This window comes from Gastrolobium bilobum, unplaced genomic scaffold (genome assembly GCF_033153095.1).
Source record: "Gastrolobium bilobum isolate Gb01-03AN ecotype WA unplaced genomic scaffold, APGP_CSIRO_Gbil_v1 utg7290, whole genome shotgun sequence".
Classification (NCBI taxonomy): domain Eukaryota; kingdom Viridiplantae; phylum Streptophyta; class Magnoliopsida; order Fabales; family Fabaceae; genus Gastrolobium; species Gastrolobium bilobum.
The window spans coordinates 622,583-649,956 of NW_026898915.1; the positions used below are offsets into that span (position 1 = coordinate 622,583).

The 27,374-nt window shown below is 34.9% G+C and overlaps 1 protein-coding gene across 2 annotated transcripts; it reads right to left on the reverse strand.

Moving 5' to 3' along the window:
- Positions 1-1,265: 1,265 nt before the first annotated feature.
- Positions 1,266-15,533, reverse strand: LOC133285410 (calmodulin-binding protein 60 A). Of its 2 annotated transcripts, XM_061482619.1 has the most exons (8): positions 15,496-15,533; positions 6,133-6,210; positions 5,464-5,542; positions 4,307-4,359; positions 3,647-4,134; positions 2,994-3,154; positions 2,332-2,538; positions 1,266-2,245 (listed from the first exon to the last, which is right to left on the reverse strand). In XM_061482619.1, the coding sequence occupies exons 1-8, from the start codon at positions 15,531-15,533 to the stop codon at positions 1,661-1,663; spliced, it is 1,689 nt and encodes a 562-aa protein (XP_061338603.1). In that variant the 3' UTR covers positions 1,266-1,660. The 2 variants fall into 2 exon arrangements, with proteins under 2 accessions (XP_061338603.1, XP_061338604.1); XM_061482620.1 differs by lacking the exon at positions 15,496-15,533 and having other exon boundaries at positions 6,133-6,608.
- Positions 15,534-27,374: the final 11,841 nt, after the last annotated feature.

Below are 27,374 nucleotides of genomic sequence, written 5' to 3' on the forward strand. Positions count from 1 at the left end.
TTGTATTCTACCAATTAATAATATCTGCAGGAAGCATACATGTTAGATGAAAAAACTATTGCTGCCCATGCATTTTTGGTTAATATGACAAACCAAAAGAGGGTCCATATTGTTGCAGAAAGATAACATGCAACAAAAACATACCACGACAATATTCACTCATCGTGCACTTTCAGCGATTCTCTGTTCCTGAGCTCCTTCTCTTGTTGCTGCTTTGACATATATTTCATAACAGCATCATAAAAGTATACAAATTATGAGAGACGTTATACTTACTACCTCTTTTTCTTATTATCTCTTACTACTAAATCTTAACTGTTGATTTCCGTCAATCTAACGGTTATAATTTATTGAAAAATTAACAATTAATTAATAAGTATGACCCAATAAATTACAACCGTTAGATTGACGGAAATCAACAATTAAAATTTAATAGTAAGAAGAAGAGGTAGTAACTATAACCTTCTCCACAAATTAATACTTTGAAAAGATTTATCATGAAGTGACAAGAAATAAAAGAATGGAATTTTGAAAGATTGTGTAGGTTAAAGATGTTAAGATTTGACTAAATGATCAATGTAGACAGACATACATACACAAAAAAAGACCTGTTGACACAAAGCATGCTCTTTTCAGTGGTTATTTTTTCAGAGAAAATTCTAGAGAATAATATTTATTAATTTATGATATTCAGCAACTCCAGTATATATGAAAAGTAAACTCGTTTGAGCAATTAAAAGGCAACAGCACAAGCATAATGGATTTTGCCAAACCTCGAATCTGGTTCAGAACATTTCTAATTTAAGCAAGTCAATAGTTGGGACTTATTTCGACCAGGAAATAATGAAAAAATAATTTGGATTTTCCGAGGAAAATATGTCTCATTACATGAGATAAAAATTATCTCATGCACACAAAAAGTGGATCAATTTTACTTTTTTTCTTTTTCTCATTTTTCCTTAATAAGTCTCAATCACTTTTTTATATGTTGTATAAAACAATATCATCCCATGCAATATGAGAAATATATCCCCCTTTTTCTAAACATAACAAAAACACTCAAAACTGTAAATCTGACACCGTTGTGCACATTTTTAGCTGGTCTGTTTAGTTTGGCAAACACACCCTCGAACGTAAATCAAATCATCCGTGCTGATAAATAGCATAAACTTTTATTTATAAAATATTTCAGCATATATTATGTTTATTGTAGTTTATTAAGAATATAACAATGTACGTCTAAAAAACTCTTAACACTCTTATTAATCATTGATTCTACTTGATCAACATTCAAAAGGTGAAAATCTGATTTTGTTGGACAAAGCATGATTACAAAAATATGATCCAGAATAAAGGTCGCTGGATCTTGAAATTACTACTACTACTACTACTACTACCTTACTAAGCATCTGCCAACAAGCAGAAATCCTCTCCTGACTGTAAAATAAAAGTATTTACAACCAAATATCTGACAAATTAAAGGGAAGAGCAACTCTATGACCTCTGGCGAGCTATAAGAGCCAATGCATAGAAGATGTATTTACATCTAAGAGAAACCATAACTTTTCTCTAAAAACTGAACAGAATTTTTTGGGCTGCATTCATCAACACAATGTACAATTGTAACTGAACCTTCATGCTCTTCACAACCTTTTAAGTTTTACCTGTATCTTTGGGGTCCTCGTTTGCTCACCATGAACCATTTTAGAACGTTGAATAACTTTCTCCATCTCCTCTTAGCTTTACAATTGACCATGGGTGTAGAATGTGCCCGCATGAAGCTATCAACAGCACTCTGTAAATCTGCTTCAATGTGGCACTGAGATTGAAGATCAGTATCAAAAAATTGCAGATGATCTTCATCACTAAAAACATGGGCCATTGGATCCGTGTCACAGATCAAAGAGTTGGAGACTTGGGCTGGAAAACTAAGAGTATGATCATATCTAAGGCCCATGCTGTCAAAATTAGGCAAGCAATAGTCATCTAAGCCACTAGTTCCAACAGAATATATGGATGACATGATATCTGGAGAAGAGGCACTTGCTTGTGTGTAATTGAATCCCCCACTCTTTTGAGGAGCCAAAAGCTTGTTGGCGCTTGATCCCTCGGTCCTCGGAGAACTTGGGGAGTAAAGTACATTAGTCAACTTTGAAGATCCATTCATCAGAGAGCCTTCATCATCACAAAAGGTAAAAGTCTCCCCTTGGTTATATGCAGAAATAACCAAGTTTTGAGCATCAGCCTGATGGTGGAAATTCATATTGGTAAGTATTAAGGAGAAATAACAAAATAAAGGGAAAAAATAAATAGGTGATCAGAGATAAATACCTTTTCAGTTTCAGACATCTTATCTACTGGGACATACTCGCATTCAGAGAGTAGCCCTGTCACTTGTCCCACAGCATTGACGACCACACCAGATTTCTGTTGAGAATGAGAAGGGAAGTACACTAACCTCGCCGTGTCAAGTGTGCAAGTTCGAGCATGCTCCACAGTTATTTCCCACATCTTTGTTGACATCCCAGTACCCAATATCTGCACATTCCCGAAGCAATGTATTTATTCATTTGCCCTAGAGAAACCAAGTACTTACCTATTTCCAGAAATTAGGAGAATGCTTATCATTCAGAACACGGAAGGAGTAATATAAATTTATATGAGAATAAGATCAGATATGTCTTCTACAATGTTTTTCCCCTGGAGTTCAATCGTGCCAGTTACCAGAATAGTATGGTATGTCCTCATCAATATATAAATCCATTACGTTGAAGGTTTACTTGATAATACCAAAGCTACTCTAAATACCTTGATACAAAAAATGGACAACTAAACTGTTTCATGGAAGTTTTTCCTGTAATCCTTTGAATGACAAAAATATCGGAAATAAAAGACACTCTAAACTAAAATTCCCAGGTTTATTGACTAGTAGCTGCAAAATAGAGAGAAAGAGAGAGAGAGAGATATTAAAATACTACTAAATTAGTTATTACATTGCGCAGCTTTGCTGGATCCAGATTGAGAAGTGTGAGAAGATCTTTAACATTAAAGATCTTTTCCCGACTCAAACGCTTGTGGAAAGCTCCATCCTTTCCTATCTTTTCCAGTCTCCAAACTTCATCAGACAGACTAGGAGGGTGGTGTTTCTTGTACACTGCAGCCAAAATTCAGACATTGGAACTAAGTTTAATCCCTACATTGTTTTGACAAGTGACTTGAAAAGCTTAGATATGTTTTCTTATGTGATATCTATGTACTGAAGGGACTCAATTTTTTTAGGATTTCGCTTTTTCCAAAAAGAGAGAGAGAGAATGCAAGGTAAATAATTGACTAATTTACACCAAGAAGAAAATCACATATGGATATGGAATCAGAAAAGTTCAGAACCAGTAAAGAGCAATTTGGTATCCTGCTATTTTGTTACTATATTTTCCACATAAAAAGATGTCAGTCAAGCAAAACCAACATTTTCATGTAAGTCACATTAATTTTGTACAGTTCTTTGTTTCTTATTGTTCAATATTGTAAACTCCATCTCTGACATCTGAAGGATTCAAAATTAGTCTAAAAAGTCGACTTTGATAGGATCTGCAAACATTAGATCTCGATTCATCTAAGCAGAAAAGGGTTATATTTATATACTCACATTCTCCTCGGTGATCCCTGACAATAAATGACTCTGTCTTTGCTTCTCTTATTCTAATACCATCAAAGTTGTCCACAACTCTTGCCCCAAGCCTGAACCTACGGCTCCTTGTCCAGCTTGAATTATCTGTATATGAAATTTCACTCACCATACCAATCCCATCTTTAAGATATAAAATTACATCTCCTGTAAGGAGGGGCTTTTTTCCTTCCCTCTCTCTCACAATATTGCTCCTGAACTCGTCAGGTGTCCAAATGTCACTTTCTTCTTCAAAATCACCCTCGAGGACTACAATTTCTACCTTAGCTAAAGATTCAGATCCTGTAGTAACAATCTTCGCTGTTTGGGCATCAACTAAACTTATCCTTAAGTTGGAGCCATCCTCTCCTTCAATTCGAGCCCCAGTAAAGACAGGAAGAGAAATGTTGTTATCAAACTGCAGCTGCAAACTTCTTGACTCAGTAGTGAGCATCTCCTTTCCACAGGTCCTGAAAAGGGGGGGAGGGGGGAAGATGCATGAGAAACAACTACAGTCAAGCTAAACAATTTCAAACCATTCAGCTAAGCTTTTTTTCCCTAATCCATTGTCCCTTTGCTTAACAAGCAGCCCCATGTTTGAGGCACTGGAATTTAAGTTATCAGCAGAAGATCATTTCTTACTGTTTTATGCTGGTTAAATGCTTCCTTAGGGCCACTTCGATTTCCTCCTTAACCTGCAAAGATTTCACATATATGATTGGTATCTGATATCAACTAGCAGTAAAAGTGGAAGTAACATTTACAGGACCAAGATCCAAACCTGCTACCCCAGAAAAGTATTAACATAAGATATCAGCTCAAAAAAAACATATCCAATTATTTCTAAAACCACTAACCTAGAAAGGCAAATATATTTTGCAACATTACTGGACTTGACACCCATAGCACAATATGAACACATTTCCATCTTGTTGGTTCATTTATCTCACAATATCGCAAAAGTATAAATTATGAAATGCATAACCTAAAACCTCTAATATTTTATTCATGTTATTCAGCTTATATGCTTTCTATATGCAAGGCATAAATTGGAATGGAAACATAAAATTTATCTATGGTAAATCCTGCACTGAAACAAATTTATGCTCTAATTCCCTCGATCAAAGCCCATCAATCAAGGTTGGTGACTTAGGAGACCAGTCAGTGAGCTCACATTCATCCAAGAAAGTTCTTGAATTGTTTTCTTTCTCTTCTTTTTCCTCATTTTTCATTTTATTTATAGACGAGTGGCACAAGTATGCTTTAGGAGACTAGGAGAGTAGCCAACTTTTATTAAATATTTCCAGACTTGTTTCATTAAATCTAGTAATTGAAGCCGATAATGGGGTTTCAAAAAAGTAATGAAGTAGAATTTAAAGTATTTCTTTCATTTGTGAGTCTTCTGTGACATGACAAGCTCGAACTCCAATCACGAAGTAGTACATGTGACTGCATGAGGATTGAGGAAGGACAAACACACAGTTCTCTTATATAGATAAAGGATTAGTTAGAAAGCCCTCTATCTGCTGTTGCCCACAAGGTGGAAGGATACCTGGTATCAGGCCAAAACAATAGCCACCATAAAGTGGATCCAACACAAGTTATCAGCAGCCCGAAAAGCATGGTGGTAACTCACGAACAATACTTATATTGTCTAACTAAATAAATTCAATAATTCTAATATATATAGAATCCCAAAAGTAAAGATTATCACATCTCCATGAAACAGCATAAACAGAGAAAAAAATTGAATACCAATAATATAAATGTAATGATAAGTGAAATAAGGGACTTCATACCACTCGACGAACCAAGGGCTCTAAAATTGGCTCCAGCAAATTCCTGACAGATTGTAACTTCATCACCTCGCGCACCACACTAAACATTATTCATTACAAACAAAGTAAAATGTCAAAAAAAAAAAAGCCTCAATAGTTCTGTTAGTCGAATATACTGCACTGCATACACACCCCAAAATAAATAAATAAAATAAAATACATCATCACATTGGTCCTTTTTTAATATGAAATTATGCCTGCTTAAATGATAGGACAAAAAGGGGTTAATTTGACACTAATTTCTCATCCCTAAGGAATATGCCTGACATCAATTCTCCTTCAAACGTAGCAAACCCCATTCACTCGTGGGACAACGCCCATTTTTATTTTTATTTTATAACAATCTAAAGCACAACACATAGATTCATCGAAAGACCATTAATGTTACGCCGTGAACGTTTCAGCATAAACAAACGAAGCCCGGGGTTAATTTTGCGCTACATTTAAATCAAAAGCACAATTCACTTATAAAACTCCGCAGAGCAAATAAGCCATCAAAAATTTAGGCACAGGGACCATTCAATCAAAAACCCCATTTGGGTTTAGACTCATCCACCCTCCAAGGTGTTAACTTTGTGAAATTGTTGCTTACCCATTTCGAGTTTCAGAGAGAAACGAAGATGATTGTACCTGGAGAAAGGAGGAGGCTTTCTACGCTTATCATCAGGAGTCTTGCCATCATCGGGGCGCCTCTTTAGCGACATGGTCGAAGGAACAGAAACAGAAGAAAGAGGCTATTCGGTTGTGTTGGGCATTCAAATCGAACAACATGCGGCTCAAGACAAGATACAAAGGATAGAGGAACAAACAACCACACCAATATATGTATATATGTGTATATGGTAACACCCAAAAGAGGTATTAACTAGTAAACGACAACAAACCCCCCCCTGATAGATAAAATAAAAAAAGGTGGTTGCGTTGTTCTTGCTTTCTACTTTTTTCTTTTTTCTTTTTTCTTTCTAGTACTTTGGTGTCATGTTTCTAACCATTATCCGATTTGTCTGGGTCTGGGATGCTTCTCCGCCATGAACCTTTCTCGTCATCTACTATCTTCGGTTTCAGTAACACCACCATGAATGTGATGGAGGATTAAGGAAGAGTGATTAGTGCTATAGCTTAAACTGAATTGAAAGGAAAAACAGAACACATCAGCATGAGATAAAATGCGAGTGGGGTCCACGCCAAAGCGCGTTATGCGACTTGGTAAAATTGGTCCCACCCACCACCACAACACACCATCCTTCAACGCGCTTCCCGTGAAACCTGACTCGTCTCCCCCCTTTCAAGCCTTCAAACTTCAAAAAAATGACGTTACAACTTACATGTGATATTATTCATATATTTTTATTTTTATGTGAAATAAATATATATATATATATGGGAAATCATTGTCTCATTTTACATGACATAATTATCTCATGTTTCTCTCACATAAAAAGTTATGACATCATTTTTTTCTTTTTTTAATGGATGGTGGGCTCCACCATATTATGTATCTATAGTAGGAGATAAATATCTCCTACAACATGAGAAAAATAGAACCCTATATATATATATATATATATGAAAAATCAATTCTCATGTTACTGTAAACATGTTTTTTTTTCCTGCTCTCCCATCGAAAGCAGCGTTTTCTGTTTTCTTTATTTTTTTATTTTTCTCTTGCGTGGGACCCATATCTCACTCTATCAAATGGAAAAAAAGTAATTGGTCATGTTACTTGATACAAATAAAACCCATATATATATATTTTAAGGATTCATTTTTGTGCTGATGCAGATAAGTTATCTGCAGTAAGTTCAATACGACGTCGTTTTGGGACGAAAATTATGATATTTTTATAATTTTAATTATTTCAAGATTATAATAGTTTTTATATTTATAATTTTTTAAGATTTTAATACTAAAACAACGTCGTTTTAGAAATAAATGCAGATAACTTATCTGCAAAAATATTTTTTCCATATTTTAAACACATAATTTTATGTTATTTATGAAAATAAAACAATTATATTTTGGTAATCTTTGCTTATTTTTTTATATTCTCTTTCATATGCAATACTCTTTCTTTTCTTTTTCTTCTAATTATGTGAAAGAGAAAAATAAAAAATTATTAAATATGCATCAAAATACATTTATGTGACATAAAAATTGTGTCCCTTAAAATAATAATAAAAATAATTTTATTTAACCGCTTAAATTTTTAATAATATTAGGTTATATTTGATATGAGATTCTCGTGATTTTGTGCTTTAAAGTTTTGTCCAAATTTTATTTTTTAAAATAACTCTTTTTTTTTTTTGGGTATGAGAAAAGAAAGTGTGCCATTGATTATGTGTTTATAGTATTGTATTGCTGTACAAATACTAATTTCAATGTAATGTACTTGGAATCTTTAGTTAATGGTATTAGCGTTTGTCTTTTCTTTTATTTTTTAATCAAGAGGGCTAAAAAAGCCCAAGCAAAAGAACCGAAAAAACAGGAAAAACTACCAAACTTATTCGGGAAGTGCCATAGCACGATCTCTCCACACAGACCCAAGGTCTCCCAAATACAATAGATGAATACCACTTGCGGGTTCTTAATTTCTGGTGAGCTTGCTCCGAAGAATCTATTATATATTTAGTCAATTAATCAGCACAAATGTTTTCTTCCCTTAACATATGTTGTATTCAAATCTGTCAATCCTTTTCCAATCATGTCCATATATCAAAGAGCATTTGTCCTTTTAAATGCTACACCACATTTGATCAGCCCAGTAATTATTATTAGTGAATCACTTTCCAAAATAATTCAATATTTATCCCTTTTTTTCTTTTTTTACACATAAATTTTTTCAATTTAAATATTAAATAAAATATAGTCATTTTAACTAAAATAATTATCCACAAACATCTTTTCATTAGTTAATAGATATAATTTAATTTTATTTGGAAATTAATTTTGCTTTTATGATTTACTAGTATAAAAAGGGAAAATTTCAGTGCGCTCTCCAATTATAGGATAAGAGTTGATTGTAAATAATTTTACCTTTATAAGTTGGTTTATAAAAATTAAATGTAATTTAAATTAAGTTGAACGTTAGTTTTCATTTTTTACAAACAATAGATATTTTTTATTTTAATATTTATTTTATTGTTGTTGGTTCAAATAATTAAATATGACCACTAGAGCAATTTTTTTCTTTTAAATGTACGCGTAAAATAAAATTAATTCATCAGTTTATAATTTTTTAACTGCAAATTTTATGTATAAATTAAATCAATTCAGAATAAATTGTTAAGAAACAAGTGAACAAAAAAAATTGAAGCTTTTTTCCTGCTAATGAAACACATTATGGATGGTTGGTGGTTGAGCCAGTTGTTGAAGAACATAAGGCTAAGGATGTCAGATAGAGAATTTATTCAAAGCAACATATAAACTAGTATATCTCCTTGGTAGTTGGAAAAATTTAATATAATAGTTTAACATGTGATAGAATAAATAAGACTGCAAAAATCTACACTCTCATGTGTCTCGAGTCAATATACTATATGCTCAATAAGTTAATGTTTTAAATCTATAAATAAATTATTTTAAGTAATTATACTCTTAACCTGTTTGTCACTTTTTTTAAAGTTAAAAACTAATTTAAGATAATGTCAAAAAGAAAACTTAAAAAAATAAAATTTAAAACTATTTGATAATTATATAAATTTATTATGAATATGAAATAAATTGTTATTACTTATTAGGATGAATTATTAGGATAAAAAGTCAAAATAATAAATATAAATTTAGAATAAGGATGAAACTTAAAAATAAAAATGAGAACTCTAAAATAATAGTATATATCTTAAAAAAAATATTTTAGGAGCTTTTAGCTTTTATTTTTTTTTCATTATCACAAAATGTTATTTTTATATTATACTGTCAATATATCTTTACTTATTTATTTTAAAAGTTAATTAACTTTAAAATAGCATTCTCCCGCATCCAACAAACAATCTATCAATTTTATTATCAAATCTCCAAAATGTTTTGCATTAGATTACATGAATGATGCAATAACAAATAACAAATAACTTTGTATTACATTACCTTTAAATAACATTTTCCCAAGATAGCATCCAACAAAAAAAACCATCAATTTTATTATCTAATCTCCAAATTGTTTTGCATTAAAATATGTTTATGTAAAGTGTTATAAAACCCGACTCGGCCTGTCCGATCTGTTGACCCGTAAATCAGATCTCCAATTGATTCAGTTCAGATATTTGACCGGTTATACATTTAACCTGGTATAAAAGTGATCAATCAGTCCTCAATCAGGTTTAACTGATGTTAAATTGGCATCAAATTTAAAAAAAAATAAATAAAAAAATTGTGAAATATTGGACAAAATGCTTTAGAAATATCACCAATAGAATTTGAATCTAGACCACGTAAATTATAACTTACAACACTTATCGGTAAACCAATTCTATTTATTAGGTTTAATTCGTCTTGTTTTATATTTATTATATTTTATTATATATATTTAAATTTTAATATATTCCCTTTTAACGAATGACACATATCATTCTAATTTTTTTAAAAAAATTAAATTTAAATTTAAGCACATATTTTTATAAATTTATTTTTCTATATTTTTTATATCATATATATTTTTTAGAATTTTAAATATATTTTCTTTTGATTCGTATTTTTTTATATTTTACCTAAATTTAAAAATGCTCATACGATTGACGAGATATCTGTTAGCTAGTTATGATCATGTAAAAGTTAATCTCGTGTAACATAATCAATTGCTAATATCCAATCTATTAGTTTTAATATCTTATTTAATTGTTTACCAACAAAAAAATCTTATTTTATTGACCTCCTAAATATTTGAAACTATGATTATTTGTCTTTCTTGCTTTCCTTCGAAAGGAGGTTATAGTATATTCAATGCTAAGATATTTTTTACTTTCAGCATGTGCATACAAATATACAATACAAGTGTTTAGAGAGAGACGATCGCACTGCTAACAAGTAAACAACCCACAGATTAAGCGAAAACAATAGACTCAGCTTGAATCCGCGGCGTGCCATGCTCATAGTCATGGAGTTGCGTTTTGTGAAAACTATGCATATTTTGCATTCTTGTATTCTATTGACGCTCCTCCCAAATTCTTCGCACGTTTCTTTTTTTTTTTTTTTTTTTTTGTAAATACGCGTTTCTTATTTTATCATTCTCAGCCACACACGTTGCCAGTTTCTTATACAAATAAAATTGCTTTTCTTGACCTTGAACTTTCGTAAACTATTTATGTGATTGATTTCATTTTTAACAATTACTATAATTTAAGTTCTAGTATGTGTTATAAACAATGTAGTGTGATTTTAAGTTTTAAAATTAATTAATTTGCATAAACTTCTAAATATATAACAAATAATATTGCCATGTAGTTAATTATTAAAATTGAAACAAGAATTTAGTTAAATTTATATATTAAAGGTAGTACATGAGTTATTTTATGTACTATCCTTAGTATATAGTTAAATCTATAAAAGTTTGTAAATAAAATTTATAAATAAAATCTTCCGTTTTGTATTTTAAACAAAGAACGGAACTTTAAGAAGAGTAATCATTTATGAATGATAACGGACAATATGAAATGAGATGAATGAAAGTGGGGAGACAAAAAAAGTTATATTCCACTTTTTGGGATATTTTGGGAAGAATAAAATGAGAAGGATATAGTATTTTGTTTGAAAAAATAACAAAAAATGAAAGAAAGATGCTATTAATACGGTCAGCATTTTACATTTGCATACTGTTATACATTATTCAAATTTCTACAAAAATGTTTATCTTTACGCTTAAACTCAACCTTGCATGCGGAAAACGATAAGCGTAAAGATAATATCAAATCAGCTTCAATACATACGCAATGATTTTAGTGATATAAATTCTCTACTTACTTTTACCTCACTTATGGAAATAATTATACGCTCTAGTTTGACTGTGAAACAAAATAAACCAGGGAGACATATTTGTTAATCATATAAAATAATTATTAATATATCTGGCAAAAGGGAATTTAATAAATTATACATAGTAGATTCTAATATGGAAAATGATACTATATTTATTTTTTATACCTATTTTATTTATTTCTTTTCACATTGTTAGGTCATAATCTCAATTTATTTTTACTTTATTGTTAATTAAAATTGTGACCTAATGATGTGAGGATAAATAAATAAAGCAAGCATGAGAAAAAAAATAAACATAATATAATATCCCTTCTAATTAATATAAACCCCATTACTTTATTGGGTATATGGATTAGATTAAAGTAATATAACTGGATTATTAAAAAAAAAAAAAAAACAATTTCAACTGGCTGGGTGTTTGGGGTGGATTAATTATTTTCAGAAATAATTTTTTTATTCGTTTTACAAAATCTATTTTAAGTAAATTATATCTTGTTTGGAAAATATGAAGGAAAATTCTTATAATAAAATATTATTTTTACTTGTATTAGAAAATAATTTTTTCTTCCCAAAAACTATAATTTTAACATTTTGCTTATAATCTTTTTATAAATTTGTAGTGGAGGAGCATTTTTAAGATTTCATCCATTATATTTTACAAAAATTAGATATCAAATATTATATCCAAACAATATTTTTAAGTTTTTTAGTAATTTATTGTATAAAAGTGATTTTTAACAAAACACATTATTATAAAATTACTTTTCAGTAAATACATCCAAACATATAAATAATTTTATTATACTTAATTTTAAAAAACTGATTATACGTGTTAAATAGTCTTTTTTTAACAACTAATTCAAGAACATTCTAGATATGCTACATTTGAAATAGTACAAGGGTTCGCTTTTTGTCATATCACATGAAAAGAGCATTTTATATGCACAAATAAATTAAGTGTGGATCCCACACTTAAAAAAAATACAGGATATGAAATCAAATTCTTATTGCATGAATGATCAGTGTCATTGTTACAATATAATTCTTATATTTCCCATAATATAAACTCGAAACCACAAAGATGGTGATATATAGGAATAACGATGTGCCAAAAACAGGAGATAGACTTTATTCTTTGAGTTTATTGTTTGTCATTTAAAAGGATGATCCTTTTAGATGAATGTAGTGTATTTTTTCAAATTTCAAATTATAAATTTTTCCCTCCATTCTCTTTTCTCTAAATTTGTTCCTTCATCTCTCTTAAAAGGATATAAGTGTATATGCTTTAAAAGGATATACACTTTTTTCTTATTCTTTTATTATTTTCAGTTCAAATTATATTAACCCAATAATCTTATGCACAACTCAATGAAATCACGGCATCTTGTGATAATAATAACGTACGATGAACTGTTTAACAAGTTAGATTTGATCAACAAGACTAGATGTCGTTTTCGGAAGCGTCATATTTGTTGAATGAAAGAACGAAGAGAGCGCAAATAATAAGTACCATTCGTTTATCCAAAAAAAATAAGTACCATTCGTCTTGTTTAATATACTGTAAGGTACTCATCAACTTTTTTATCCATTTTCATTTTCCAGGAATCTTCCTCGATACATCAGTGTTTCCCCTTATTCAGATTTTACCCCTCTCAATTCTCACCAACATTAAAGCATGCCCCACCGAAAAGAGGACCCGCTGCACAAATTGTCTTCTATCACGCTCGATGTTTCACTCAATTGAGAGGGACAATATTAGAGGTGTATAAAATTATTAATATAGTTTTATTTAATAGTTTAAAAAATTTGAATTAAATTGATTCTTTATATAGTTTCAGAACCTTGGTGTTATGGGTTCAATTCTCATTGTATCCTATTTAATTAATAAATAATTAAGTTTTATTGTTCTATCTGTGTGACAAAGATATTTAGCCAAGGGCCACTAGATCAATATAGAATCTTGTGCTTTCTATAGATATCTATGAATTAGGTATCTTAGGGGTAGCAAATCATTGTACACAATTATTAGGCCTTAGCCAAAAAAAAGGGGGGGTGTGCACAGTGATTGCATAGTAATAATAGTAGAGAGATTAGTCAATACATGTGGTCTTTAGCTTCTATTTATAGTGTTTACTTTAAGGGCTGTTTGGTATGGGTATTTGGTATGGAATGATGGGGAAGTGGAGTAGGAAATATTTAATTACATGTTTGGTATGGGTATTGTGAAAAAAATCCCAGAAAATATTTTTTCTGGTACTTCCTTTTTCAACTACACAAACGCAAATAATTATCCTACTAATCCTTTGGTATTTTTTTCTCCTATGGTCTTGGATTCTGAATATAATATCTTGAGTCAAAAACACCCTTCTGATTTATGACCGCATGTGTTCAAGAGATTTAACACAGAAGCACACCATCGTCACTCTCGTTTGCTCCACAGAGACACTTTTTCGTCAATAGACTTGGTGTAGAAATATGAACGTTTGCTCCACAGAGACACAACCTAGAAATATGAATGTTTGAATATGAATCATTTTTCATATTCAAAAAATTAAAGGGTATTTTGGTATTTCTGATACACATTCCCATCAATATTTTATCATCAACCAAACATAGCATCAGTAAAATAAACCCAATTCTTCTGGCAAAATTTTGGCCAACCAAGCTGTTATGGATATATACCATATCCTAACTACCTATCCAAGAATCCATTAAAGGATAATGACCCAATTATCCTAACAATATAAAACAGTAAGGTTGCTCAGGCTAGAGCCCTTATCCCAACAGCAAGGAAGTTGAATCCTACTACAACTGGGAGATCTACACAAGCCCAAGAGGTAATCCTTATAAATAAGAGGTTAAAGATACCAGATATACACTTTTTGAACCTATTTACTATTACGGCCAACATTGTGCACACACTCACGTCTTGGTTATAAGCCTATTGCTTGTGCGCAGTGATTGAAAGATTGGCTTTAAGCCAACCAAGATAGCTCTCTATAGGGTATCTCTGAGCGCATACTATACAGTATTTATCACGGTTCTTCTAAGACCGAACAGAAATGCTTTTTCGTAACTTACCCGGGCTAAAAAAATTCCTACTAAATCCCCAACCATCTTTTTTTCTCAATAAAAAAATATCTCTCATACCAAACGCTCCCTTAGGATTTGAACCATTTAGGCCTCCTTCTACTGGGCCCGATCAGCTGTCTATATGTTATTCAACAGTCCATTCTCTATTGGGCCTCTCAAGTATATAGGCCTTATACAGGACCATAACACTAATGGAGTTTCTTAGCACAGGTAGGTTGTGCATAATACATCATCCACCCTTTAAGTCGAATGGCTTTTATGTGAGATAGCGTATTAAAGATATATAAAAACATTAATATAACCCCATCCAATAACTTAAACTTTTGGATTGAATACTTTTGGATTGAATGTGTTCTTTACATATAACAAAGGCATTGGATATAAGCATGTGCTCTTTACGTTTGAAGAAATTTTTTCTCATAATAAAATTATACCACTAATTAAGATCACAATCTAAACAAAGATAAATAAAATATATTACATGGTAGTTAGAAAGGTGAAAGATTAAAAGTTAAGACAACAGAGATGGGTTCTCCTAATTAGGTTATGCAATTTTTTAAGGAGACTCTCGGATCTGACAATTATGTTGGATTTTAACTAGTTAAAACCAAGTTAATTAGGTAAACTTATTTAAGGGAGACAAAGTCATCTCAGTGTTTATTTTCTTTATTCTCAATACACCAAACTTAAAATATTACTTAAAAGAAAAGGGAACTCAATAATTTTATTTTTTTATATTATTCATCGATTACTCGACTAGTCTGATTCAAGCCGGATAGGATCATATGGGCGGCAAAATTTTTCCTACCAAATTTTAACACATTTGCGTTCCTAGGGACTTGATCTCGAAATCACTAATTAAATTGGAACAATCTCTTATCAGTTGATCTATGTGTTTGGTGATGAATTCAATAATTTTTTATTATAGGCATAAACTCTTTTTTAAAAAATATATATATATTCCATACCATAGTGGTAAGATGATTGTTTTCCTTAATTAGAGGTCTCAATTAGAATCGTGAAAAAATAAATTTGGGAGAGTCACCTCTAATACGGATCCAATAATACTCGAATTAGACTAATTGAATCATCGATAAATTAGTTGGAAAAAATATATTATATTGACTTAATTTACTCATCAATAATTACATAAATTTATATGCTAAATAAATTTTTTGTTAAAAGCGATGGTGTCTTTAAATTTACTTAATAGTTACACGAATATCTAATTACATATTTATAATTTGTTTTGAAAACTATTTCTAGTTTTTCATAATCATAATTTAGGTAATAAATTGAGGATGGAGGTAGCAAACTTAATTAAGTTATTGATGAATGTGGATATTTTAGCAATACATATTGTAGGTTTATTCAAATAAACTCAATAACAATATATTGATTCATTTTCTTTATGGTTCTTGGGTATATGTTAATGCATTTAATTATTTATTTACGGATATCTTAAGTTAAGTTGTTAAATGTACGTAAATATTAAACTAATTCATTCAAGTAAGTTCAATAACATTTATTGATTCATTTACTTCATTAATTACAGGCTAACAAGTTCATTCATTTTCAAAAGGCCAATTCGGTAATTCGGCATGTGTGGCACCTAATAATGCTTTCGGGCCTACTTTAATAATATGTCACGAAGATCTCTAAAAATTTCATTTGAATAATATTGTCTAACATATCGAAATTATAAATTACTTTTTTTGGTGAATGTTATTATAGATAATAACATTAGAATTAACAAAAATGATAGGGTCATCTGGGGTCTCTGGGGAGAAAAACTCTCCTCCGCCATCAAAGGAGGAAGCTGATCTTTTACTGCGTAGTAGTGAGAAACCTAAAGATATTAATCCAAAAGGGAAGAATGGATTGAAGGTGAATGGAGAACCAGAGCAGCGGAAAGTAGTGTCTTACAAAGACTCCCTTTTCCAATTTAATGGTGTATGGAGGCAGAAGGCATTGGTAGAAGAGAGTTGGGAAGCAAGTCAACTAAGGGATGAGGATCCTATGGATTGCATGGAGGTGATTGAGGAGGGGAAAGGTGACGAAGACCCATTCTGTCCAACTTATAATTTTTATATTAAAGATTATAAGGAGGATTGTCAAAAATGGAGGAGTTCTTTAATCATCAAACTCTTGGGAAAGAGAATTGGAGCAAAGTTTATTATCTCTAGGTTGCAGAAGATGTGGAATTTGGTAGGAACGGCTGAGTTCATTGCTCTGGAGAATGATCATTTCTTAGTTTGTTTTGCTGATAAAAAAGATTATGATTTTGTTCTACATGAAGGTCCATGGGTGATAGCTGACCATTATGTTACTGTTCAGAGATGGAGGCCATTATTTGATCCATACGACGAGTTGGTGAAGAAACTAGCCATTTGGATTCGTATTCCTAGATTACCAATTGAATTTTATACATCCCAACACTTATGGAAGATAGGCAGCTTGTTTGGGAAGCCATTAAAAATTGATAGAAATTCGATTAGAGGTAATGACACAGGAGGGGTGGAGATCACTGATCGAGCAAGGTTTGCTCAAATTTGTGTTGAAGTGGATCTTACAATGAGTTTTTTATCCAAATTCAAAATTGGTAATCGGATTTTTCATGTTGGGTATGAGGGTCTTCATCTTATTTGTTTCGTGTGTGGAAAATATGGGCATAGAAAGGATAGTTGTCCTCTAATTTCTCCTGGTGAAAAGGTTGTTGAGAAAGTAGTTCAATATGAGGCTGGTAAATCTCTTCCGAAGAAGCCTGCACCAGAAGTTGGAAGATCATTCGCGACGGAGGAACCGTTTGGAGGATGGATGCTGGTGCAACGACCACAGCGTGGAAGACAACTGAAAGCGGTTACAGAAAATTCAATCGGAGTTAATGCAGGAGTTAAATCAGGTTATGAAACAACAAGAAAGGTTATGAATAAAAGTGTAACTGATTCTAGATTTGCGGAGATTGCACAAAATTTGAAGGATGGCAATAATGTTGAGGAGAATGCAGTTACGGTCATTGAAAATACTAGTAAAGCTCATGAGGTAACGGTCAGATTAGATGAGAGCCAACCCAAGGGTAGGAGATCAAAGCCGGGCCCACGTAATTCAAATGTAGTGATTGCAGGAAGTAATTTAATCAAAGAAACATAAGGTCCAGTTATGAAAGTTAATGTTGAAGGTGTCAATCCAGAAGGTCCAGCTATGCGGAATATTCAAAGAGTAAACATTGATGAGGAGGCTCCAATTATGGTTATGGATGATACACAAAGTGTGGAGAATAAAAACTCTGAGATGGAGTTGGATAATAGGAATTCCACAAGGATTGGAAGTGTGATAGTTGGCAAAACTCCAGATGAGGTGATAAATGAAAATGTTCAAGATTCTTCCCTGTTAAAGGAGGGGTCCCAAGGAGTTGGTATGGATTCGTATCAGGAGATGGGAATTCGAGTTGGGTTTAAAAATAAAGCTTCACCCAATGAGAAAAAGTATCTTGGTGGAGATAACCTTTCTTCTAAGGCTTTGAGATTAAAAGAAAAACTGCTCCTAAAAAAATTACTGGTGGATCTAGACTGCAGAAATCTACTCAAAGCAGTTTGGCTAAAAATAAGAATTTGGTTGAGCAGAATAATCTGAGTAGTAAAGGGAAACCTCTGGATCCACTTCCAACAGGAAATGAAGGAGAGGATGATGTTAACAAGGAGAAGCCTATTGATCCTTTAAAACTTATGAAATGGTATGATCAAACTCATAAAGGGGAAGGAGATTGGGCCAGCTTGGAAGCCCTAGGTGCTACTCGTGTTTATACGAGCTTAAGTTAATCGGATCATGTGTTCTTTGTCCTATTTTGAAGATTTTTGTATGTTTGTTTTTTGTTGGAACTGTAGGGGTGTGGGCAAGAAAGGCTTCATTCCCTTAATAAAAGATATTGTTCAAAGACACAAAATAGATATTCTTGTTCTCTTGGAGACCCGTTCTAGTGGTTTGAAAGCAGGTCGTAAAATTAGAAGACTTGGTTTTAGTGATAATTTTTTTACTGAAGTTGTGGGTTATTCAGGTGGTATTTGGCTACTTTGGAATGTTGACAATGCCCAAGTCAACATTTTAAAGCATCATCATCAGTATGTTCACACCAGCTTATTCTGGAAGGAAAATGGTAAGGTAGAACTTGCAACGTTCGTCTATCACCTACACACCGTGCAAGTACCACTTGCATTCACCCCGGTACACCATCTTGTATGGCGCTACATACTCAGGCTTCCCGTCAAGATGAAACAACACATGCATATTAAAAGCCATTACATGTAAAGTTCAATCAACATATCAAATATCCAAAAGCATGTACACATCATGCATAAACCATACCCCCATGGGACATGGTGGAACCACAACATGGCTAAACCGAGGACACGAAAGCTTACCTTGCAAGCTAACTCCAAAAGCCAAGAGTCCACAGCTCAAAGTCCAAACACAGCAGATTCACTGTAACAGCCCGTTACGTACCGGTATTGTTAACATTAATTATGATATTAAGCGCAGTTACAATCACAGCAGTTCATTTATGAAACGCGAATAAATTTTTTCCGATTATTACGCGAGCATTTAAAACATAAAAAGGCGTAATAATTAAAAGCTGTGACCGTAACCATAAACTCTTGCGGAAGACTTATTTAAACTATTTTTATCACTTACGTTACTTATTATAAGTTACTAAGGAGTTCCCATAAACTCACTTAGCCAATTTCCAACTTTACGTTTTACACCAATTCGAATATGTTACACTCTAAGTTTTTCTGCGACCAAACAGATCGCAACCAACCCTACTTCTCAGATTATATCTTTGTGTTACTTAATTCCCTTTTTAACAAGCTAAAATACGCTCAATTCGGAGCTCATTTGCTCCGGTTATCGCCGTTTGAAGTTGGATAAGCAATTAGCCCAAACAACCCCAAAACCGCCCAAACCACTCACCTTGCCCGAATTACTGCACTCAATCGACTCAACCATTTGCTCTCAAATTTTTATCCTACAAACTAGACATCTCAAACTTCATTTTGATATATCACACGCTTAATTTGACGGAGAAACGAAGCGGGAATTAATTTCCCAAATCCGGTCCAGAATCTGCCTCAGGTGCAGGGGCACATGGGCAGTTCGTGTTTCTCTATTTATTTCAGGCCGAAGATCAACCCAGAATTTCCTCAAATTTTGACACAAGGTAGAGGACATCTCAACCTTCAAAATGACGTATGGCACGTCCCTAGGGGACCTCTATAGAGGGAGATATGCTCTTCCGAAGTTCGCCTAAAATCTGCCAATTCTACAGAAAATTCGCCAGAGTTTCCTTTGTTTTTCCAATAATCCCAAATTTGTAAAAGATCATTTAAAACCTCAATGTACCTAATAAACACATGATAATACAGTAATAATCCAATGGGTGGCACACACAAGGACCAACAACGCCTTGGGGCACTTACAACCCAATCCAGTTTATAGTTATTAAACATAGAGTCCATATTAATCATTCTTAAGTAGTTGCAATCACTAACACCTTTTTCATGCATATTTCCATCATACATATTATCATAACCTAAAATAGGCCTAAGGCCCTTCCATCATAATTAGACATGCATCAATACTATTACAATATGGCTTTACAAATTACAACTTGAAACTAAAACTTCAAATTACATTCTTCTAAAATTTCAACTTAATTTAAAAGACAACATAACCAAATACATCACTACTAGACTTAGGCAAAATGGCATGAACAAGATGCTAATGAAGCTACTAATAAATACAAATGACATGTTCATGCCCTAAGTCTAGCCTAGGCCACACGGCCAACAAAATGCAAAATAAGAAACGCTCCATCGCTCACTCTGCGGGCCTCTTGCCCGAGGCTCCTGCTCCACTGCTACCTCCTGAAATAAATGCCCCGAGACGGGGTGAGATATACGAATATATCTCAGTAACCAAGAGGTTCTGGAGAAAACTCCACCCAATGGTTCACTTCGATGCATATCAATAGAATACAACAACCACTTGAAAACGGGATATAGCAAGGGATTTAGAGAATGGGGAATATAAAGAAAACAAAATACGACGATACGGGATGGTAACCCCAATTCCACGTACGCCCTCGGCATATATAAGCCTATGGGTATCATCCAAGGTGTGTTCACAGAAACCACAACCATGATGCCCAAACCAACCAAAACGCCAAAGACATTCCTAGTGTGCTCCTACCCGGATCACACACCATGACACGCAGTCAACTGGAACTCCCTCCTGGAGACCTATCCAGCGGAAGTCCGAAAATGCCCGAAGGCTAATAAAAACTGTCTACTGGCCAGAGACTCGGTACATAAGTACCCATAGCAATAATGCATGCATGCTCATGTGTTCTATACTATTCATACACACTTCCTACCGTTGCCATCAACTGGCAAGGTGGAACAGAAAAGGGGAACAAGCCCCAGTACCAAGAGGTTACCTTAATTTGCGTTTCCACAAGCTCCGCAGCAGCTTATCCCTCAACTCGGTACACAGCGGAATGCCTACACAGAGGACATTCCCAATCACTCTCAGTTCAACCCATACATGTTAATTTATAATTACACATGTAATGAACCAATTTCTTACCTCAATCCACTTGGTCCCGGACCAAGGGCAATTCACTGATTCAAGATTCGGGATTCAGGTCGACGTACGGCAACCTATACAATAACGTACATCCATCAGTACTCGTCAAATAGTATCAAAACGCAAAAACACAAAAATCCTCCCCATCCTCCCTTGATGGTTCGGCCATTGTAGTGTAAATGTGAGATTTATTTTTCTAAATTTTCTTTCTCATTTTGTTACGTCTCATTAGGTTGTCAATAGGCCGGTTCAAGTGCCGGTTCGTCATTTTCGCGTCGAATTACATCAAAACGCGAAAATCGCCAAATCACCCCTTTTCCCCTTGGAGGTTCGGCCATGTAGGTGTAAATTTGAGATTTATTTTCCTAAATTTTCTTTCTCATTTTATAACACTCCCTTAGGTTGTTTAGAGGCTAGTTCAATCGTCGTTTTTCCGTTTTTCGACATTTACGCATCGTTTTGCGAAATATTTCATTCTGGGCTTATTTAGGTCTCTAACACAATTCATTTTTCTCCAATGATTCAAACACACTCCAAGCACAACACAACCCATCTAAGCACCATATAACTACACAATTCATTATCCAAACCATTTTTCAACATCAATTCCACAATCTTTCCTCAAAGAATCGAATTTTAACCTATGGCATTCCAAGGAATTTCCATACAACTTTAATCATTCCAACCATCATACATCCTATTATATCATCATACCATCATGCCACCATCATCAAACAAGTCTCAACACCAAAATTCACAAATTCCAAAATCATGATCATCAATTTTTCTAAGTTAAAAATCATCACATTTCACTTAAAATTTTCATTGCATTTCTAGCATTACTACATCATTTTAAGGCATTATCATCTAATAGACATTTTCCATTTGAGCTCTCTAACACAACACATCATAAAATCCCTCTTTAGGGTTCATAAACACAATTCACCAATCAACCATTGAAATGTTGAAATAACTTACCCAAATGCAAGGCAAATGACTCCTCCTAGGTATACTCCACCATTGGAGCATTCCAAAGCTCCATGAACACCAAATCTACCTTCAAAACCGCGGCTGTAATAGGGCAAGATCTCCTCACACACGCGATTTCAAGGTTCAAGAGTGGTACCAATGTGTTTAGGAGGTGTTTTCCAACAAGTTTCAAGACAAAAATCGTTGGATTCGGTGTAGAAATGACCAAGTTATGGAAGGAAGAAAGCTTGACCAATCCTTGGCCATGGTGGCTGCTGCGCGCGGGAGAGAAGAGAGGGAGGAGAGAGAAAATGTCATGAAAATGTGACTTTTAAGTCACTTAAACCACATGTGGGTCCCATACGCGATTTAACTCTAAATAATTCACTAATTTCAACCATAAATTCATGACCTACGTATTTTTCTTGTTCATGTCATATTTTTGTTTCCCAAAAATACTGATAAAATTTTCACGCTTATCGGTACAATTATACCGCAGTATTTTTACACTGAAAAATCACTATTCATCAATTTTTCCCAAAATGACTCAATTCCATCAAATTTCATCAAAATTATATTTCCTAACTCAACAAACCATTTATAACTCATATTTGAAACCTAGAGCTCAAAATTCAACTGGCACGTTTTACGGTGCAATTGTAACGCGGTATTTTTACCCGCGAAAAACACTATTCACTGATTTTTCTGAAACTTGCCTGTCCACTCAATTTTTCGTTCTGAATCCATTTCCAGGGTTATTTTTACCATCTGAGACCTTCTACTCAATTTTTATCTTCCTAGGGTTGCGTGTTGGCTAATTACCGTTTTGCCCTTTCTTTGTATTTTGGCCTAATCTTTAGGATTTTCACTAATCCATCACTTGATTACACACTTAATGGCTTAAATACTTAATTTCAAATTGTGAGGTGTTATATTCACCCCAACTTTTTAGAATTTTGTCCGCAAAATTAATTCATACCTGTCCGCTAACTCAGGATATAGCCGGAGAATCTCCTCCTCCCGCTCCCAAGTAGCCTCCTCAGGTGTACGTCCTTCCCATTGAATTTTCAGCATTGGAATCACTTTGCTTCTAAGCTTCTTCTCACTGCGGTCAAGGACCTCAACAGGGCCTATAGGAACTTTCAAATTCTCTCTGATTTCAATATCGTCCAGTATCACCACATGTGATTCATCCGGAATATAACGCCGCAGCTGTGATACATGAAAAACATCGTGTAGATTTGACAACTGTGGGGGCAAGGCAAGCTGATAGGCCACTGGTCCTACTCTTTTCATTATTTGATATGGCCCAATAAAACGAGGACTCAGCTTCCTCACTCCCAATGCACGTCCAACACCGGTAACTGGAGATAACCGCACAAAAACATGACTGCCTTCTTCAAATTCCAGCGGTCTGTGTCTATTATCATAATAACTTTTCTGCCGATTCTGTGCCTGTTTAAGTTTTTCCCTGATCATTTCAATCTGTGCCGTGGTTTCTTGCACAAAGTCCGGCCCAAACCTCTCTTTATCACCTACCTCTGTCCAACAAGTAGGAGTACGACATCTACGCCCATACAAAGCCTCATAAGGTGCCATGCCCAGACTGGAGTGAAAACTATTATTATAAGAGAATTCCACCAGTGGTAAATATCTGTCCCAAGCAGTGCCCTGCTCCAGTGTGCAAGCTCTCAACATATCCTCAAGTGTCTGTATGGTCCTCTCAGTCTGACCATCAGTTTGCGGGTGATACGCAGTGCTCAGCCGAAGCTGAGTGCCAAAAGCCTGCTGCAAGGCTCCCCAAAATCGAGAAGTAAATTTCGGGTCCCGGTCACTAACAATGCTAACCGGTATTCCATGGAGCCTTACAATCTCCTTCACATATAGTCTTGCTAATTTCTCCGTAGAGAAGTCCACTCGCACTGGAAGAAAATGTGCAGACTTCGTAAGTCTGTCCACTATAACCCAAATCGAATCATGACCAGCCTGAGTCCGAGGCAAACCAACAACAAAATCCATAGAGATGCTCTCCCATTTCCACTCTGGTATGTCTAATGGCTGAAGTAACCCTGCCGGTTTCTGATGTTCTATTTTAACCTTCTGACAAATCAAGCACTTTGACACATATTCAGCCACATCTTTCTTCATCCCAGGCCACCAGAACTTAACTTTCAGATCTTGATACATTTTTGTGGCACCCGGGTGTACAGCAAACTGACCCTTATGGGCCTCAACCATTACCTCTGCTGCTAACTCCTTGGGCACTACAATTCTGCCCTGATACAATAGCAACCCCTGCTCATTCACAGATATTCCACTCTGCCCTTTCAAATATTTGACACTGTCGTTACGTATCTGTGTTTCTTTAATCTTCTCATATAATTTATTTTCCACCCGACAGCTCTCATGCAACCCATCTGTAACCCGTGTAGTCCAGAATTCATCCACACTACCAATAAAGACATCTGTCAGTTTCAAGTCACGGAATTGCTCAATTACTTCATTATCCCACAACATCAAGTGGGATACACTGACAGACTTCCTACTCAATGCATCTGCTACCACATTAGCCTTACCCGGATGGTATTTTAACTCAAAATCATAATCTTTTAGAAATTCAACCCACCTCCGTTGTCTCATGTTCAGCTCTTTCTGATCAAACAAATACTTTAGACTCTTGTGATCACTGAACACAGCAAATTTCATCCCATACAGAAAATGCCTCCAAATTTTCAAGGCAAATACTATAGCAGCAAGCTCCAAATCGTGTGTCGGATAATTCTCTTCATGAGGCCTCAACTGCCTCGAAGCATAAGCAACGACTCTCCTTTCTTGCATCAACACACACCCCAAACCTTTCTTGGAAGCATCACAATATAATTCAAACTCACCTTCCGGATCGGGGAGGGTCAACACAGGAGCAGTAGTCAATTTCTCTTTAAGGCTCAGAAAACAACTCTCACATTCCTGAGTCCACACAAAAGGAGTATCCTTTCGTGTCAATCGGGTCAATGGCAGTACCATTGTAGAAAACCCCTCAATAAACCTCCGAATATCCAGCAAGACCCAGAAAGCTGCGGATTTCAGTAACAGTTTTTGGTCGTTCCCAGTACATAACAGCATCAATTTTATTTGGGTCAACAGCAACACCCCTCTCAGAAATAACATGACCCAGAAACTGTATCTCCGATAACCAGAATTCACACTTTGACGGCTTCGCATACAACTTTTTATCCTTTAACACCTGTAACACAGTCCTCAAATGCTCACTATGCTCCTCTCTGCTCTTAGAGTATATCAAGATGTCGTCGATAAACACGATCACAAACTGATCCAAATACGGTTTAAAGATACGATTCATGTAGTCCATGAACACTGCCGGGGCATTTGTAAGCCCAAAAGGAATCACCTGATACTCGTAGTGTCCATATCTAGAGCGAAAAGCCGTTTTAGGCACATCCTCCGGCCTAATCCGAATCTGATGGTATCCGGACCGGAGATCAATCTTTGAAAATACGCAGGCACCCCTCAACTGATCCAACAAGTCATCAATACGCGGCAATGGGTACCTGTTCTTAACCGTAACTTTATTCAATTTCCGGTAATCAGTACACAGTCGCATGCTTCCATCCTTCTTTTTCACAAAGATCACCGGTGCTCCCCACGGGGACACACTCGGCCTAATAAAATCCTTTGCAGACAATTCCTCTATATGTTTCTTCAACTCAGCTAACTCAAGTGGCGCCATCCGGTATGGAGCCAATGAAATAGGCCCCACACCGGGCAACAATTCAATAGAAAATTCAATCTCTCTCTCAGGTGGAAATTCCGGTATCTCATCAGGGAATACATCCGCAAACTCATTAACCACCGGAATCGTAGAAATTTCAATCTCCTTGCCACCCACTAGACCACCCAAGAAAATATAACCCTGATCCCCAGCCTTCAAGGCTTTAATAGCATTACACATAGATAAAAAGGGAGACGGAGTAACCGAGGGCTTCTCATGAGACAATATCAACCTCTTGCCACAGCAATCAATCATTGCACAGTTTTGAGATAACCAATCCATACCCAATATCAAATTAACAGAGGCCAGGGGCAATATAATTAAGTCAATAGTGTAACCCCTGCCTTCGTAGACAAACCCGACCTCTTTGCAAATGAAGGAGGAATCACTAACCTCTCCTGTAGCCGTCGTAATACGCATAGGGGGAATCATCCGTGATACTTTTAATCCCAACCCCTTAGCCACATATTCAGCCACGAACGAGTGCGTAGCTCCAGAATCAAATAAAACAGATAAATCAATATTAGAAATGAAAATTGTACCTTTTACCAAATTCGGCGCCTTCGCCGTCTGCTGTGCATTAGTAGTATAAACACGCCCAACTGTAGGTGCAGATGGCAAGGTCTGCAGATTCGCAGCCTGCCCAGTATTGCTCTGACAATTGTTGGCATAATGCCCAACCTTTCCACATCTGAAACAAGTCACCTGATTAACAGTACAAGGCCCTTGATGAAACCAGCAGAATTTCTGTCATTATTCCCACTTCTCTGACCACCACCCCTTTTAAACTGACCTGGGGGCTGTCTTACTTGCAACCCCCTTCCTCTATTATTGTTTTGATGGTAGCCACCTCTGTTATTATTGCCGGGAGGAGCAGATGTCCTCGAAGAACCAGATTTTGGATATTGGCGGCTTGTGCTTTCTAAAAGAGATGAGCCTCTGCTCATTAGTACCTGCAAACACTTGCCCAGCAATCCCAGCAGACTGAGCAACCACAGAAGGATCCACAGAAGGATCTGGAACATAGGTGGGATCAGTAGTGTGATGACTAGCCTCTGTCGAATGATGACTAGCCCCACTCCCCTCATGCTGAGGAGTAACAGATGGCGTACGGGTAGCAGTATCCGTAGCCGTATATGGAGGAGAATCATCCCTCCTGTGCCGAGCCCTGTCCTCCCTCATCTCATTCATGAAGGCATGCATCATATCCTGATTATTTTTCATCAGGGTCTCGGTCATAGTTCTATTGGCAGCAGTCTCTTCCTGCAGAGCATTCAGAACTGCAGTAATAGGATCTGGTGCTACTAAATGACCTGCACCTCTAGCTCCACGGCCACCCCGTGCCCTGCTCATGATATCTGTACATGTAACACATCACATATACATTAATCATAAATAGTTCACAGATAGC